This window comes from Columba livia, chromosome 5 (genome assembly GCF_036013475.1).
Source record: "Columba livia isolate bColLiv1 breed racing homer chromosome 5, bColLiv1.pat.W.v2, whole genome shotgun sequence".
Taxonomy (NCBI): domain Eukaryota; kingdom Metazoa; phylum Chordata; class Aves; order Columbiformes; family Columbidae; genus Columba; species Columba livia.
The window spans coordinates 66,183,632-66,199,753 of record NC_088606.1 but is presented as its reverse complement, the minus strand read 5'-3'; the positions used below and the strand labels follow the sequence as shown (position 1 = coordinate 66,199,753).

Here is a 16,122-nt window from a genome sequence, read left to right as displayed (position 1 = left end):
GCTTTTGCACCATATGTTGGAAAATGGCAACTACATCATCTTGAGGGGTTTCTGTATTTACCAGCAGGCAAAAGGTTCACATCTGGCTGAATTGATTTACCTAAATTAAATAGATATATATTAAAGGAAAATAAAGAGGTGTTAAAAAGCAGCCTTAACACTTACAGAGTTGTTTGACCCGCTGTTGGTTTGTATCTTTTGGAGGACAGGAAACTGACTTCAAGGGTGGGCATTTCTAGTGAAAACCACTACAAATAAACACACAAATTCAACTGTAATAAAGGGTAAAATATATTAAAAAGAAAAATCAAGGTGAACGGTTTCCCAGTTAACTCCAGTCACCTAAAACCAAATGTAGTCAGTTCACAGTACAAATAAGCTAAATTAATTTATTTTTGTATTAAACATAGGGTAATTTACCCTAAAATCCAAATACATTTTAAAAAGTGGGCTAAAACTGACTCTTAAAGCAAAGTCTAGAGGAGAAGGCAGCTCAGAGAACCTCTGTCCTTCTGGGATCGGTGCTGGCTCTGCTGCCCTTAGGAACCTTCCCATCCTCTGTACAGGTCTGAACACCAGCCACATTATAGATCACTTCTCATCCATCCATTCCATATGAAACCACAAGGTGCTGCTACCTACATTACACAAGCGCCTTTTTTTTCCACAAAAATTACTATTAACAAAAAATGAAACTAATGGCATTCAGAACAACTTGAGTTCAAGCAGTGCACCCAAACTATAACCCTGCAAACGGGATTTTCAAGTGACAAAATGCTTTCCTTTTAAAGGCAAACTAACTCCTTAGTTTCAACAAAAACATCAGCCCTCAAATAACTCTTCAAATATAACATTGTGACAGATTTTATTTACCTGAAAGTTAATTTTTGCTTATTTCCCACCCCCCAATCTTTAGTCTACGTCCTTCCAGACATGAATTGTGCTTTGAACTACAACACATGTTCAAGCACAATCCCGAGTTTCGCCGTGATAAATCACTAGTGTCCCCAAGCCACTGCAAAAACAACTCATCTTTTAATTCTACATGCGTTTAAAAGCAGAAAGTGTAAAATTATAACAAATGAGATCCTCTGCCGGCTAAACACGCAAAAATTGCAAGTTCTCACAGCTAATTGTACCATCTCCTCACTGCAAATAAAACACATACTTTAATTTCTAGCGCTCTTTCCAACTCAAGCCTTTAAAGACATTGGGCAACTTACAAAAAGTTATAGTCAAACAAACTATTTAAATATTACCGTAACATAACTATATGCCTTTTACACATGCACTTGCGTGTTTTTCTTTCTGAGGGAGTTATTAAAATTGAGATGTTTTTTCCCCATTTCTCCAGACAGCTTTGCTGTATAACACAGAAGGAAGTCACCACACAGGTTTGCCAGTTCGTGAAAGCTTTTTCTGTTTCACTCATTTATTCTAGCTCTCGATTCCATCGTTCCATAACAGTTCAGGTTTTACAGCCTTAAAATAATAAACATATTTTCTTTTCACATTTTACAAGTCTATTCCGCGTTGTTTTCACTTTTGAGAAGCAACAATACATGACTTCGAGCACCCACTATCACATCAGTGACCAGAAACGTCTATGCAGTTCTTTTTTCTCTAAACAGTGAGTCAGGATTTCCTTCCGCGGTTTCATTTTTAGCTTTTTTTCTAGAAAGATAGATTCTCTGAAAATATAAAAAGATACTGCAAATGATCAGACAGCAACTCACACGGACAAGCTAGACAGAGATGCATTACTGAACAATGGTTGAAGCATCAATCACAATATTTCTCCATTCCATGCATTCCACATCCCGCTGTTGATCTAGAGGACAAGATGAAATACGCTCCACTACCGCCTCGATTATTCTGTAACTTTATCCTTCTGTCTTCTCTTCTACACAATAAATGGTTTACAAATATATTAAAACCGACATAAACAGCCCTATTGTGACCCAATTTTGTACTGGCTCCCTCGACTCCTGTGTTTCTCCCCAGATATCGCTGTGGTCATAATCTCATTTGATTAACAAAGCAACCGTTGCTGCTCTATAAAACAGCGCTTCAATCTTCACCAGAATACACTGAAGTTGCGTGATAGTCTTTGTTGCTTTCTTTTGGAAGCAAATCACAGCTCTAACTACTAGTAGAAATAGGCAATAAAGCAGTTTTCTCCTGAAAACTGGTCTTCAAAAAATGGATTAACGCGCACGTGAACTTGAACAATCCCAAAGAAAACGTCGCACCGAATGGAACATTCTTCTACTGGAGAAAAGCCGTCATTCGAAACAAGATCTACAGGGCAGCAATCAATCTTTAAGATGCTTTATTGACGATATCCACTCACTGCAAAAGTATCTGCCTGCGTACAATTAGATCGTAGCTTTTCAATAGTGTTTTATTGGCAGTGGAAAATGCATCAGTACTTTATTGAAAGAAAGCAATAAATAATACTGTGATAAAAATAGTTCAAAAGTAGACTGTACATATTGTTACATAATCTGAAAATACACAAAAGATTAATAGAAAAACAGGACAGTAACAATGAATTTCAGTTTTACAAGCGAGTTAAAAGTGGAAAACAAAATAAGAAAAAAAAAGACATGCTATATATATTGTTGCATAATAAATAATGCACCATCTGAACAGATTCTTGCTGGCTTTTTAATGTGCCATTTACAAGTGTCAGATACATTTTCTACTCATACAGTCCAAAATGGCTACGACCATCGCAATTAAAGTCCAGACAAGTTTACAAAACACAAAAGATGACTTACATAAGAAAAGTAAGGCCTTTATTAGAAGTTGCACTGCTTTAGTTTTCAGCCCGTTGTACCTTCATTGTTCCCTACTCATTTGACGGGGGCTGCAGTGCTTCATTATTGGTCCATTCCAACTAATTTCACCAGCGTCTTTCCACAATCAAAAAGATCTAGGACACAAACTCTCTGTGTGGCCTGTGGATTACGACCAGGAATTATTATGAAGTCTGTCTTCCTCCGTTAAGGAAGAGAAAACAAAACTAGCAACAATAAAAGCAGTTCTTGGTTTATGGCTTGTTTTCAGTCACCGTGAAGACAACGCTACACGAATACAGCAGAGAGTGTCATGACCGAGTCAACCACTTCTAAAACGTGTTCCGTAGTGTTAGAGCTCTTCCCAGCTTTTAAAACAAGTTCTATTTTAAATAAAGACACATTCCCACTACCTGACAAAGGCTCTCGGTGGAAAGGTACAGCTCTGAAAGGGAAAACAATCATGTACCAGACCTACAACAACACACGTTTTCACCCCAAAAAAAGCTGGACTTGATTTCAGATCTAAGCTAACATTTCCAAAAGACAAAATATATACTGCTTGGTGTCGTGATACTTTTACAAAGGTATTAAAATCCTTTTCACCTTCAGTTTCATTATTAAAAAAACCCAATGATAATTACAGTAACTGCATAATTTACAAAAACCCTATATTACTTATAGGGACATATACATACAAGCATTACAGTACATTCAGTTGGAAAGACTAAAATTAGAATAAAAAAATCAGCAATGATTTGATTTGTAGACTGAATAGAAACAGAAAAAGTAAGTAACTATATAAATGAGAAGTCACATAAATATAAGAAACATTTAGATTCTAAAATATTTTCTCTATAGTACTCATGAATTTTTTTTTGCTAATTAAAAACTCTGTAATAAAATATCTCAAAGTGTCCATTTAACAAGTATTAACAGGTTAAGGGTTCCAAATGTTCAAAATGCTGCATATCACCGGTAGAAATAGTGTGGGTAAACTGCAAAAACAACAAAACACACACAAAAAAAACAACAAAAAGAATTCTGTTAGCAGTTTCTTCAACAACATTTCATTCTAAGTTTCTCACAAACGCAGCTCAATAGCGCAGCATTCATGCATTGAATTATTGCCATGCCATATACATTTTATTGCCTTCTGTCACCTTCAGTTGCAATGCAAAATAAAGCACAATAATCCTGCTTCCCACATTTTTATCTTGGATCGTCCGACTACAGAACATCCTGAAACAGAGGGGAGAAGCTGGGGAAGACTTCAAACTTCAATGTCGTCAAATGAAAGACAATTTAAATCTCCCCCGAGATTATAAACTGACAGATCCACATGATCTGAGCTGCTATGTGCAAGTTCCCCTTCTCAGCGTTTCATATATAAACTTGTATGTGCAAAAAGGTTCCGAATTTGAGGAAAAGGCAGCAAATACAGGAGTTGGTGGGGATGTTACTGGTGAGAAGAAAGAAGCTGTAAGCAGAAAATGCAATTTATAGCCCATGGAATGTACCAGCTCGTCAAAGACTCACTGAGTTTCTTTTAAACTCCAATATAGTCAAAATTCAGTTTCCAGACTTGTTTGCAAAATGGGAGAAATCCCGTTCCCTGAGAAAATACAGCTGAAGGAAAATCATTGCAAATCCCAGAGTGAGACAGGACTACTGATCTTTCATAAGCCAGAATACATGTATTTTGTGTTTGAAGCATCCAGGATTTGGAAAACGATGCAGTAACGCCTATAACAATCCAATATTGATGTATATTGCGGGGGGATAACGTTAGCCAAGATTCTGAAGGATCAATAACCTGAAGCTCAGTGTCACACACCTCAGTGTTTTCTTTCCTTTATATGCCTATTTTAGCTCCGTTCCCTCCTACCCACTTTGCCCAGCTGCTTCACCCAACTTTTGCTTTCCACGCTACTTTGCATGGGTCTATTTTTTAAATATTTAAACGCTTGCCGTCTTCATTGTAGGAAATAACCTTTGGATTTTCAATATAACAATCTACCCTGAACACTTGAAACCATCTTGTGTGTAAAGTCACTGTATTAAAATATCAGATATTTTACTTCATAAGTAGCTGCTTTACTATGAAAGCTCCCAACTTTACTCACCAGGAGAAGGCTTTAACAGGAGTAGGTCCTTACTGTAGCAGAATCCAATCTTTGTGTTCCTGATACACTGCCTATTTCAAGAAGCATGGGAAGACATGCAGAACACAGCATGCATGTTAGTTTTCCACACCAAAAATACCCCACAGCAAGGTGATAACAGCTACTGTACTCACCCAACTCTAAGCTTACAAGTTAGAAAAGCAGGATGTATTTTACAGTTTATTTTACCACTTCTAGTTTCAGTGGCTAACAGGAAGAATTCTAACAAAAGAAATCTGCATGCCAACTAACACACAGAAAATGCCAGTGGTAATTTTATAAGGAATGTATTTTTCTATTTCTTAAAGTTTATATATTTTCCTGTTTTTTAGCAGAAAAAGAAAGGGGGGTTGCATGGTAAAGACTTCACTTAATATACATAATTTTCCTTGTGAAATCTGGAAAATATTTTGTGCTAGAGACAATATTTTAAATTTAAACCGGTTCGCAGCTTCAAGAGTAACAGCACGTGTAAAGCTTGTTTCTTTGAGCTTTGATTTTCGGAAGCTGAGGCAACTCTAATAGGTGATGCTCAGGTTCGCGTCCTGTCTGTTCCACTTTAATACCTTTTCCATTTATTTTTACTTGTGCTTTGTAAAATAAACTCAAGTAAATGTTGTTATGGTACTAAAGAGACTGTTTTTAAACAGACAAGATACCTCATATGACAGGTGACCAACTCCCACTTCCAGATGGGGTATTCTGGGTTTGGTTGGGTTTTTTAATACATATAGATCATTAAGTACATAGCAATGAATGAAACTGTGATTTCAAGTACAATCAATACTATAATTACTGTGGGGAGGGATTGCATCTTTTAAATTTTAATAATCCCAAAATTATCCGAGGGAGTTTACTCATCATTTGTTGAATGCGTTTTATGGCATTTCAGAAGCGAGACTTCTAATTGCTGCTAATTAGAAATTATGCATCATGTGATCAAAAGGCTTCTACTGAAATGTCACTTTGTTTTCCTAGGTTAAAATAAACCTATTTCTAACTATAACGTTCACTTTGTTATTCCAATGAAGTAAAAAAACTCCACACCTAGTGCAGCTTCTTGAAATTATAAAGCGCCCTATGGTTAAACACAGTGTTATATACACAACCATGCACAAGGCAGATGCTTTTATGCAGCAAAAAGGTAATTTGAACTGAGTCCCCTTATAATCTCAAGCAAAAAAAGTGCATCATGCTTAAAATAATACAAAAATCAATACCATCAATCTGCATCTTCTTTGGCTGCATAGAGGGTGAAGACATTGAGGTTGTAACTCTGAAATTTGCAGGAAGAGTCTCTGCTGATCCAGCAGCTAAACCTCTTATGTCCTTTGGTCTGAACTTCTTTCTCCAGGAAGGTGCTCTCCTAAAGCTCTTATCATCATCCTGTTACATTGATAAACATCATTAGCCATTAAAAAAAAGTGTAGGATTGTCACCGACATTAAAAGGATTACCGGCAATCTTAAGTAAACGTGTCACCACCGAATGAGTTAATTTGCGGTTCAGGTGCAACGGCCGCAGGGGTTTTCATTTGCACCAACCTGCGTGTGTTTGCTGGAGCGTGGGCTCCTCAGCTCAGTAACCACAGAAATTCACGTGCTCAGCACATTTAAGAAAACATTTTGGACCTGGAACGTTAGCCCTTCACGATTTGCAGTAACTCAGAAGCGTCACATCGCTCATTCGTAGGGCACACGAGGAGTGGAGCAGATCGGAAAAGCCGCTTTGGGAACACTGACATATAGAGGCTAAATTTGAACAACTGCTTTTAACCTTCGTTTCTGTCTCACAGGAATGATGATACAGCCATCGTGCTTTCTCACGCTACAAATCCCAGCAAGTGACAGTGAGGAAAAATAAAAGGGTAGGAAATACTACATTACTGTGCAGCATTCTCTTAAGTAGTTCGGTAAATTTAACTTGTAATTACCCAGGTGCATCTTCCCCTCATTAATACAACTGCATCTCTCAAGTAATATTGCACTTCAGAAATATAATACTGCACTTAATAAATAAAACAGTTCAAGCCCTGCTTCCAAAAATGTCTTCTGCAGTGAAGGTATTATGTTAATGAAAATATATCTATTGTGCATCTTCATTTGCCAACTCCACCTTTAGAAACAGTTCAATCCTTTGAATGCCATTTTAGGTAAAATTTAGACCCTTTGAGAATGAGCCATTATTTGGGTCATCAGCTCAAGTAACTTACTTCATCAAGTCTTCTATCAGTGCCCATAGCGAGGAGGTTATTAAATTCCTTCTCCAGAACAGCACGGGCCTAAAGTTTATAGCACAAAAATAAATTCCAAAAGATTAGTAATTAGTAACCTTAGTAATTTCTAAAAACTTAATATAACCCAAATTGTTTAATACCTTCTTATCAGCTTAATAAATATAGCACTTTCAAAGTTACTATTTAAGTTGTAACTTTTAAAAAATTTAAGACTCAACAGCTCCCCCTCCCCTTAGTTGTGATATGAAAGTTCATGGTTTCTGGCTCAAACTTCACTATTTCATAATAAAAACCCAGCAAACAGATGAGTTTTGCACTCGTGTTGGGATGATGGGCTATAAGAAAAATAGTTTTTGTTCAAACAAATTTATCAACCAGAATTAACAATTAGAAACCAGTAAGAAAAGCATAGTTCTGTGTTCTTCTCTTACACAATGAAATTAAGGACAACTTTCTGTTCCTGGCTCTAGAAACTTGAAATGGAAAGATATGCACTTAATAAAAAAATGTCAGTGCCATTTTTAACTTTTTTAGAGTGGAGAAAAATCCCATTGGTGATAACACAACTACTTTTTGCTTACCTGGGTGTTCTGAGTGGGTATTTGCAATAAGAGAGCTAATGCATTGTAATCAAACGATTCATCTAAGGCCACAAGCGCACCGTGAACTCCGCTCTCGATAAGGTTATTCGCGTATTCTTTGAGGCCGATGGACACTACCCAGTGGATCATCCTTTCGTTGCTCCACACGAGGACATCTGTGGAGACAAAAAGTTGCCTGGTTTATACAAAACCACTGTTCTGAACTAAAGACTCGCAGTTTCTTGATCTGCATGTTGGTGTTAGGATTGATTTCCACATACAAACAACTCAGCATTACGTAGTAGCCCTCAAGGAATGGTGTTATTTAACAGGTTGCGATCTAATCTGCCCCTGACTTTCTGGTGTGTATGAAACGCTCTGAAGTGGCAACAAAACTTCATGTTGGTGTTGGATCCCTCCCATGCAATAGTTTTCCTTGCACCCAGAAGGAACAGACCTCGCTCCATCTTCTCTCTTTGCAGTCACAGTATGGAGACAAGTTGAGCTGGGCAGAGCGTTCACACAGATGGAGAAGACAGGATCTTTTATTACTATTTTACACAGCCACTTACCGGCTTGTACATCACCCCAGACATTAAATATTTTGGAAAAAAAAACCCATTTACTACTCAAAAGAAATATTTTACAGCGCTTCCTCACGCGCTTCCTACTGGATTTGAACAGAAAGCTTATTTATTATTGTATAAAGCTTTGTCATTTATTAGTTTTATAACCCTATCTACCTTTTAAGTTCTGGAGGTGTTTGATTTAGTGCTTCAGCTTTTGTTTGCATACTGCTACGCTTTTCCACAATCATAAATTTAAAGTGGAAAGTGACATATTTGAAGTTTGCTGGAAGGCATTTCATGCCACAGCAATTCAACGATCAATATATTCTCATCTTTGAACTTTTTCAAGGAAAAACGTTCTAAAGCAGCATTTACATGTTTGGCCCAAATGTCAAAACAAAAACTACGTTCTTGGAAGCAGGTTGTTTTACACTCCCGAGGAATGTCTGCACCTAAATTGTTGTAACGATCCACAGCACGTCTCTGGCTTGTGTCAACTCCTCCTCTTCCCAAACTATTCCCAGGAGGAACTCCAGAGTTCCATATTTCAAGGAGCAAACCCTCATTTTCCTGAGACATTTAGTTTTGTTTCAAACTTCAGAGCAGCAAGAGCTTCAAAACTGGCTGCATTTGTAGCACATCTCTGCCCAAGTGAATGATTTAATGGTGTGTTTCACGACGCACCATCCAGGGTCTGCATCTCCTCTCTCTCTAATGTCTTTAAAAACAAAAGAAATTGAGGCAGAACAGTGAAAACGCGTTAGAATCAGACTGAGGTCGTCGCAATGCACTAACCCTTAATTTCATTCTGGCTTTCCTCTCTCTTTCTTTCAAGTTCTTTTCGATCGTAATTCAGTCTTCGCAGGCACATAATTCCACACTGAAAACTGTTTCTGTTTCGGAAAAAAAGAAAAGCGTAAAAAAATCATTGAGAGATAACGGAAACATTTCCTGTTAGGTCTCCAGCTTCAATTTCTTTACCTGTGAAAGCTGTCCACCATTTTCAGTTGCCCACGGAGGTCTTTTTTAGTTAAATGATCCAGCATTCGAGCATCAACAAGACATTCCATGAAATAGCTGCGGTACTGAGGGAGCCCCAGGCTGGGGAGCCATTCGTTGCCAATCCACTCGTGGTTCATATCACCGTACGCTAACGTCTGGGTTTAAAAGATTAAGAAATAAGCTTATTAAAATGAGAAATAAAAGAGAAAAGCTTTTTAAGACAATATATTTTAAAGAAAAGAAGTAATGCTTACTCCTTAGCCTATAAAGATATTGAATGGTACATGTCTGCTCTCTGAGGTCATCGGCCTCATGAAGAAAAGCAAGTTTAGATATTCAGATCAAGTAAAGCTGCCTTTATTTTATGGTGAAGAGCATTAAAAAAAATACATTAATAACAATTTAAAGAGACTCCTCTATGCTGTCCTGATAGTAAAAGCCACAGAATTTCATATTGTTAAGATCCTGAAAATATTGTATCTCTTGAAAACTGGGGGATGGGGGAATCTTATTTTTCCCATGACCATAGAAATACAAGATATTAAAAAAATAACTGCAGGGGGTTTTTTAATCCTCTTAAGTGTTTTCAGAAACTGATCCCAATTAAGTAAGCAAAAAATGCTAAAAATGCATTACTGAAGAATAATTCTAAGTGCTAGTCCTTATCCTAAAAAACAAACCAACCACACTGCAGTTTTGACCTGCAATTCATCAGGCATTTTTTGGATAAAACTTGTAAAAACGAGAGACTTTATAGCTATGCATCTAATCACCCTTGAGCAATGAAACTGGCAGCTCCTTTTTATTCAGAAGTTAAGGGTAATAATTCATTTTTACTGTGCAATTAAAAGTCGGAAGCTTTATTTCTCCTCTAGAGGAAGCATCTTGTAGAAAGGAGCGTTTCTTCAGCCATCGCTGGGCTGCAGACTGAAACAGCAAGTTACTCTTGTACAATAACGGGGAGGGAAACTGATTGTTATTCCTGACATTCTGCAAATGAGTATCTGGTTAATGGGAATTAAACCAGGTTTAAGCTGGGGGGCAGCCAAACAAGAAGAGACTCGCCTGTCCTAAGATCCGGCTCACCGGCAAATCCCGAGTTTTGTTTCTATCCCTGTATAAAGTAACTATCTCAACGCCCGAAAATACAATTAGGATTTGTCGGCACTTGAAGGGAAAACAATTCATCAAGGAGGATTACAGAATTAGTGCAGAGAAATCTAATTAAGTATCGGGGCTCCATGTGTCTTGCAGCACACCTGGGGTGGTGGCCAAGGCTGAGCTGGGACTGTCTGCACACACCAGATTAATGGGGGATTCTGCCTTCCCAAAGAGCCACCCCCCCAAAAACACCACGCTTTATGGCATCAAATTACTTAAAAATACGATCTAATATGTTCAATGAATAGAATACAACTACGCTTATTAAGCAAGATAACTACATCTTGGCGATTCATAAGCTAGAGGAGAAATACTTCAGCAAGCTAATGACAAAGACTTTTGGGTATTCTTTCCCCTGACAGCCCTACTATTAAAAATCTTTATGTAACGAAGTATTTTACAAATGTTCAATGACGAACCACCAAATCTTGGAAGTAGCAGAAAATGGTAAAATAGTTAAATCACCTAAATACAGAAGTGTACAATCCAAGTATGCATTATACAGAGATAAGCCTCTAGTTTCCCCCTCTCCCAATCCCCAAGCCACGCCAAGAGTCATTAAAAGTGCTAAAAAAGGAAACCCAGATTCTTTTATCCTCTCATTATTGTGACAGTTTACATATAGTCTATAATATTACATAAAGTTTCCAACCTGAGCCCAGCTTCCCTCCTCATCTTCCTGTTACGTGGTTAGAAAAGCAAAAGAACACACAGGTATTAGTATTTAAGTTTAGTAAGGAGACCACAATTAAAGATGCACTGCAAGACTATGTCTACTGCATACCCAAAAAATCTAGATAAAGCAAGAATCATGCATTGGAAAACAAGACAAGACACTCGTGAGGGGCTGCAAAACCATCTACTGATTAGGTTTTCTGGAGAGAAGAAATTTCTGCATAAATAATTCAATTTGTCTATTAGTGAATCAAATTAGAGCTCCATTTTCCAGATTAGAAAGAGCCTTGTTTACAATGTTATCGGTGGTGATTTTTTTCCCCCCCCCAGCTTTCGGAAGAAAAACACTACCAAGATGCAGGTTACAAGGTTAATAATTAGAAGAACTGATGATCCAGAATTTGAATGCATTCATCAAAAATCAAAGACCAAAAGGCTCAGAAAGCGGGAAAGGCACTCCAAGGAACAGAAGCGGCAACACTATAAACTAACCGTTTGCTGGGTGGCTGCAAGATTTTCCATTTCTTCGTGTGTTACCCAGACATTTCCCGTGGTCTAACATGACCCCACAATCCCATCCAGTGCAAGGAAAGCAGTAACAAAGAGGAGAGGTTGCAGAACATATAAGCAATCGGTACATGTAAGGAGCAGGCATGGGCAAAAGCAACGGTAAGTCTTAAGACTAGGTGTATCTAGTGAAAGTAACGGCACGGAATAAAAACCCTTTAACACGGATCACTTTTCCTCAAAGATATTAACAACACTGAACGTGATCAACAGCTTATACTGATGGAATTAATGGGCAAACACTTGACTCTGCTCTAATCCCAAAAATCCATTGGTGGTCTCAGGTGTAATCCCAGGAATCTCAGAAATTAGATTATAGGGCTGACAGACTCCTGAGAGGGAATTCACACTGACTTTGAGTGTCCAAATGTACTGGAGTAGAGACAGAGGCACGGACTCCTAGTTTATGTAGGCTGAATCATTATCTGGAGTCAACGGGTTAAAGAGCCTCCCAACTATTGCACAAGTTCATGTACACTCACACTTCAGCTGTATTATAAATTCTTCTGAGGCCAAAAGATGAGGCAAATAACATGTACTCCAAATATTTTGGATTATATACATACATTGATATCAACTTCTCTTTCCCTTAGGAAAGAAAACGTAGTTATTCCTTCATTTAATTTCCATGAAAGAAACATCCTATATTTAAATAATGTGGTGTTCTACAATTTAATTCTTATTTGAAGCTCAAATCCTTTCAATTACATCTTTATGGGAGAATTTTTGGAAACTGTAACGGTTCTAAAAAGATGTTTAACGCTGGATCATTCTCCTTACCGTCCTGGAGGTGGGAGGTGCAGATGGACTCGTTAGTGACATGATTTCTTGAATGGCCAGCCTCAGCTTCAGCCTGTGCAGGGGGTTGCTAATCCCAATTTCCCGCTGGATCTCTGTATCAGACAAAGCTGACATGATAGCACCGCTTTTCACATTTGCTCGGCAAGCAGCCACATACCAGGCTGGCATCCCAACCCACAGCTGAAACACACAAGAAAAGGAAGTGAACGGGAGCTGCAAAACATTCCTGGCTCCAAAACTTTAAATTCTTTACAAGTCTGCACACTGGGGGGGGGGTCAATTATTTGTTTTGGAGGGACCACTGACCTCCAGCCACACAACCACAGTTGGCCCATCCCACTGGGCAAAAGGCAAACCTTGTCTTCTGGCTTCCTCCAGCAACTCATGCCTACAATTACAGAAATAGTTATTAATAACAAAGAGAAACTCGTTATAATTCTACCATTTAACTACTGCATTCGATTTCCTATCTTCTTTCCAAGAGTTGGTTTCCTTCCTTTTTCCAGCCTTATATGACAGGCCACTAAGGCAGCCACAGCACATGTACAAGGACTATATGAGCTGGGCAGGAGGTTTCGGGATCTTGCCTTTCAGAAATTTGTGTCTGAAGCTTCTACTGGCACCCCAACCAACACAAAGCAGAGGTCTCAGGCTGATCTGTCAGTCAGATTCTCAACTGCCGAAATTTTCTCTTCGGCAAATTAGAACTGAGCCAAAATAGTCGCTTTTTCCTCAATGTGCAGATTTGAAACCCGTGGAGGTGTGTGAGTACAGATCAGATACCCACAATACCAAAACGCTACTGCCCATCAGGCTGGACGCTGAGACAATGACCGCGTAATTGGCGAATTTTAATTTGCAGCCTGTCAGAATTTCAAGCATTGTTTCAGACAAGCATCATATTCTTTGGCAATTCTGTTCTGCAAGGCTGCGTCCTGAAACTCCGCTTTCATCTCCTGCGATGACACCGTTTCCTTTGTTACTCTGAAACAGAAGGGGCTGAAGTTGGAAACTGGCAATTCAGCTTCCAGAAACAATGGGAGCACATAAGATCCCTATAAAAAGCTGCCAAAGATGTTTGATAAACCAAGAGACATAAACTAGTGTTGTGGGTATTGGCATGCGACGTTGCTTGGTTATGTCTGCCTGAAAAAATGGGTAAACTCTGAAAAGAACATATTTAAGCTGCCTTTGAAAGCTACTTGTATAGGGTTAAGTCTCCACTCACCCTCCACAGAACTTTAGAAAAACCAGTATAGTCTAATTGGACAGTTTTTACTCTTTTATGCTTTTTATTCAACCCTGCAAGTGTAGAATTAAGAAGATAAGCAGCAATACTACAGATTGAGGATCCTACGTTACGGATTTATAATTCGCTCGCAATTTAAACCCAAATCCCCCCAACCTTCAGAAGTGTCATTAAACACATCTACAAGACGTCTTGAAAAGGGGTCACTGAAATACTAGCAGCTTTTTCTGCTAGTAGTGCAGAATAAATGTGCAGTATCAGCTCTTTTAGAGATGCCAGCATACCTAGGATCCTCAGGCTATATTGGTAGGCAACATAAAAAATAATCAATGAAGTAATAAATATACTAGCAACAGCTTTAGCAATGGATAGTACTTCTCCAGCTGCATGTCAATGAATTCCTATTACTCTAGAAGCACCTCCCGATGCTTTATTCTAATTAAATGTCCTGCCAAGGAATGAAAAAGGGGAGGGAGGAACTGCCAGCAAACTGGTTACAAATAACCATTCTAACCTACCCATTTTAAGACCCAGTAATTAAGATAGAGAGAGTCTTCAACAGTTAGCAGCTCAATAGCTGGATTTCACTAACAGAGAAGACCGTAAAAATTAATATATAGTTGTAGACACCAAAAATAGACGTATATTTCTAAATTAGGAATAAAGGATCGGCTATTTTCCTGCTATTGTGGGACGCATTACGTTAGTCCCACAAATCACTACTTTTGCTTCACTTTGTTGTTTAAAGACTAAAAATGTAAGAAAAACAAATCAATAAGATGTTATAAAATCCTGCTTGGCAAGAACAGAATCAAATGCTTAATACTGTATTGGCCAGAAAGGAATACAACGTTTTTTTTTCTAAGTAGTTTAACTTCAAAAATGGTGTCTTTGCCTTCATTTTTTGGTGGTTATAAAGCAGCTTGGGTACTGTATGCAATTCAGAGAATTGCAGTATTGTTTCTGGTAGTTTTATAGGTCTCCCCATGTAATTCAGGTTGACCATGAAACAGCAAATCGTCTGGAGATGAGCAGTACCGGGAATGGATCAAAAGAACAAGGAGAGGCTACGATGGAAACAATAAACTCATGGTATTGTGTGCAGAAAACAACTGTGGCTGCAAGTGTTACGTGATGGAGGCAAACACAGAAATAAAAGTATTTATGAGTATTTATGCAGAAATGATTCGATGGATCCAAAGAGGAAAGCAGACATGAAGCAGAAAAGTAACAGCAGAATTCATTCACATGCAAGAAGAGACGGAAACTTTCTGGCATGGGAAACCATTAAACTGAAAGCTCAAGACGTAGCCCAGGCACCAAACATCTCATGGGAAGAATTCAAAGGCAGCTGCTGTTTTAATCCACAAATGATGCATCATTTTTCTTTTCCTATAGCAGAAAACCTCACTTTTCCAATGATTCCCTTCCAACTTCACCGAGAAACTCGCTGCATTCCAGCAATACACGATCAGATTCCGTAAAGAATATGCAATCTAAGAAGCGGGTGCAAAATCCAGCCTCGTATTTTGGTGAGAAAAACAAAACATTACAGTGTTAACAGATGGTATAAAGCTGGCACCATGAAGGACATAGGAATGTTAAAGGAGTAGCTGGCTACCAGAATAACTCTTGGGTGATGAAACCAAGGGATGAATGTCTACAGACTAAATAAAAGAATTGGAAAGGGAGACCAAATGCGCTGCTGCAAGAGGGGAACGCTTGTTGTTGGACACATTCAAAAGGCATCTCAGCTGCGGAGAACAAAGAAATTGTGGCCATGTGGGATGAGAAATGATGTCAAACCTGCAGGTGCCTGATGGAGCCGCGAACACATGAGGCCCTTTAAAGTGCATCTGAAGTGTTTAGAATTGCTCTTGGCAGGCAACATGTGCTAATCCCAGAGGAGAAATCAAGCAGCGCAGAGCTACATCCCTTTGTCACTGGTTTAGGACAGCATGGGAATGGGGAAATCCAGAAACTGTAGCCGAGGAGGAATGCTGGGGACCAGCTTTCCTGGTTGGAACTGAAGAGAACTGAGTTGGAAAGAGTTGGGAGTAGAGAAAACACTGTAGGGAAGGTGGTGAAGAGAGTCCAAGATGTAAAAACTGAACGGCAACAGCAGCAAAACATGAGGTGAAAACAGAATTACCCCCGGCAGAGCACCAGTGGAAACTTAATATCCTTATTATATATTGATTTCAGGAATGTAATAAATGTTTTGTGCATATTTTTTTTTTTAGGGAGAGTTATATTAAATTTAGGGTTGCCTTCCTTTTTGATTAATACAGTATTAAGTTTGTTGTGTTGTACAC

At 38.5% G+C, this 16,122-nt stretch overlaps 1 protein-coding gene across 9 annotated transcripts in view; it reads right to left on the bottom strand.

Moving 5' to 3' along the window:
• Positions 1-1,395: 1,395 nt before the first annotated feature.
• The window catches only part of PPFIA1 (PTPRF interacting protein alpha 1), a 54,481-nt gene continuing 39,754 nt past the window's right edge, over positions 1,396-16,122 (bottom strand). For 3 of the 9 annotated variants that reach the window (XM_065065555.1, XM_021299156.2, XM_021299158.2), the window contains 11 exons: positions 12,865-12,946; positions 12,538-12,738; positions 11,683-11,745; positions 11,168-11,194; positions 9,334-9,509; positions 9,148-9,245; positions 7,784-7,959; positions 7,179-7,247; positions 6,187-6,352; positions 4,928-4,998; positions 1,396-3,799 (listed from right to left, as the gene is read on the bottom strand). In XM_065065555.1, coding sequence (XP_064921627.1) covers positions 4,940-4,998; positions 6,187-6,352; positions 7,179-7,247; positions 7,784-7,959; positions 9,148-9,245; positions 9,334-9,509; positions 11,168-11,194; positions 11,683-11,745; positions 12,538-12,738; positions 12,865-12,946 — 1,117 coding nt within the window. In that variant the 3' untranslated portion in view covers positions 1,396-3,799; positions 4,928-4,939. The remainder of the gene's footprint in view (positions 3,800-4,927; positions 4,999-6,186; positions 6,353-7,178; positions 7,248-7,783; positions 7,960-9,147; positions 9,246-9,333; positions 9,510-11,167; positions 11,195-11,682; positions 11,746-12,537; positions 12,739-12,864; positions 12,947-16,122) is intronic. The other 6 variants (XM_021299157.2, XM_065065552.1, XM_021299160.2 and 3 more) reach the window with 4 other exon arrangements.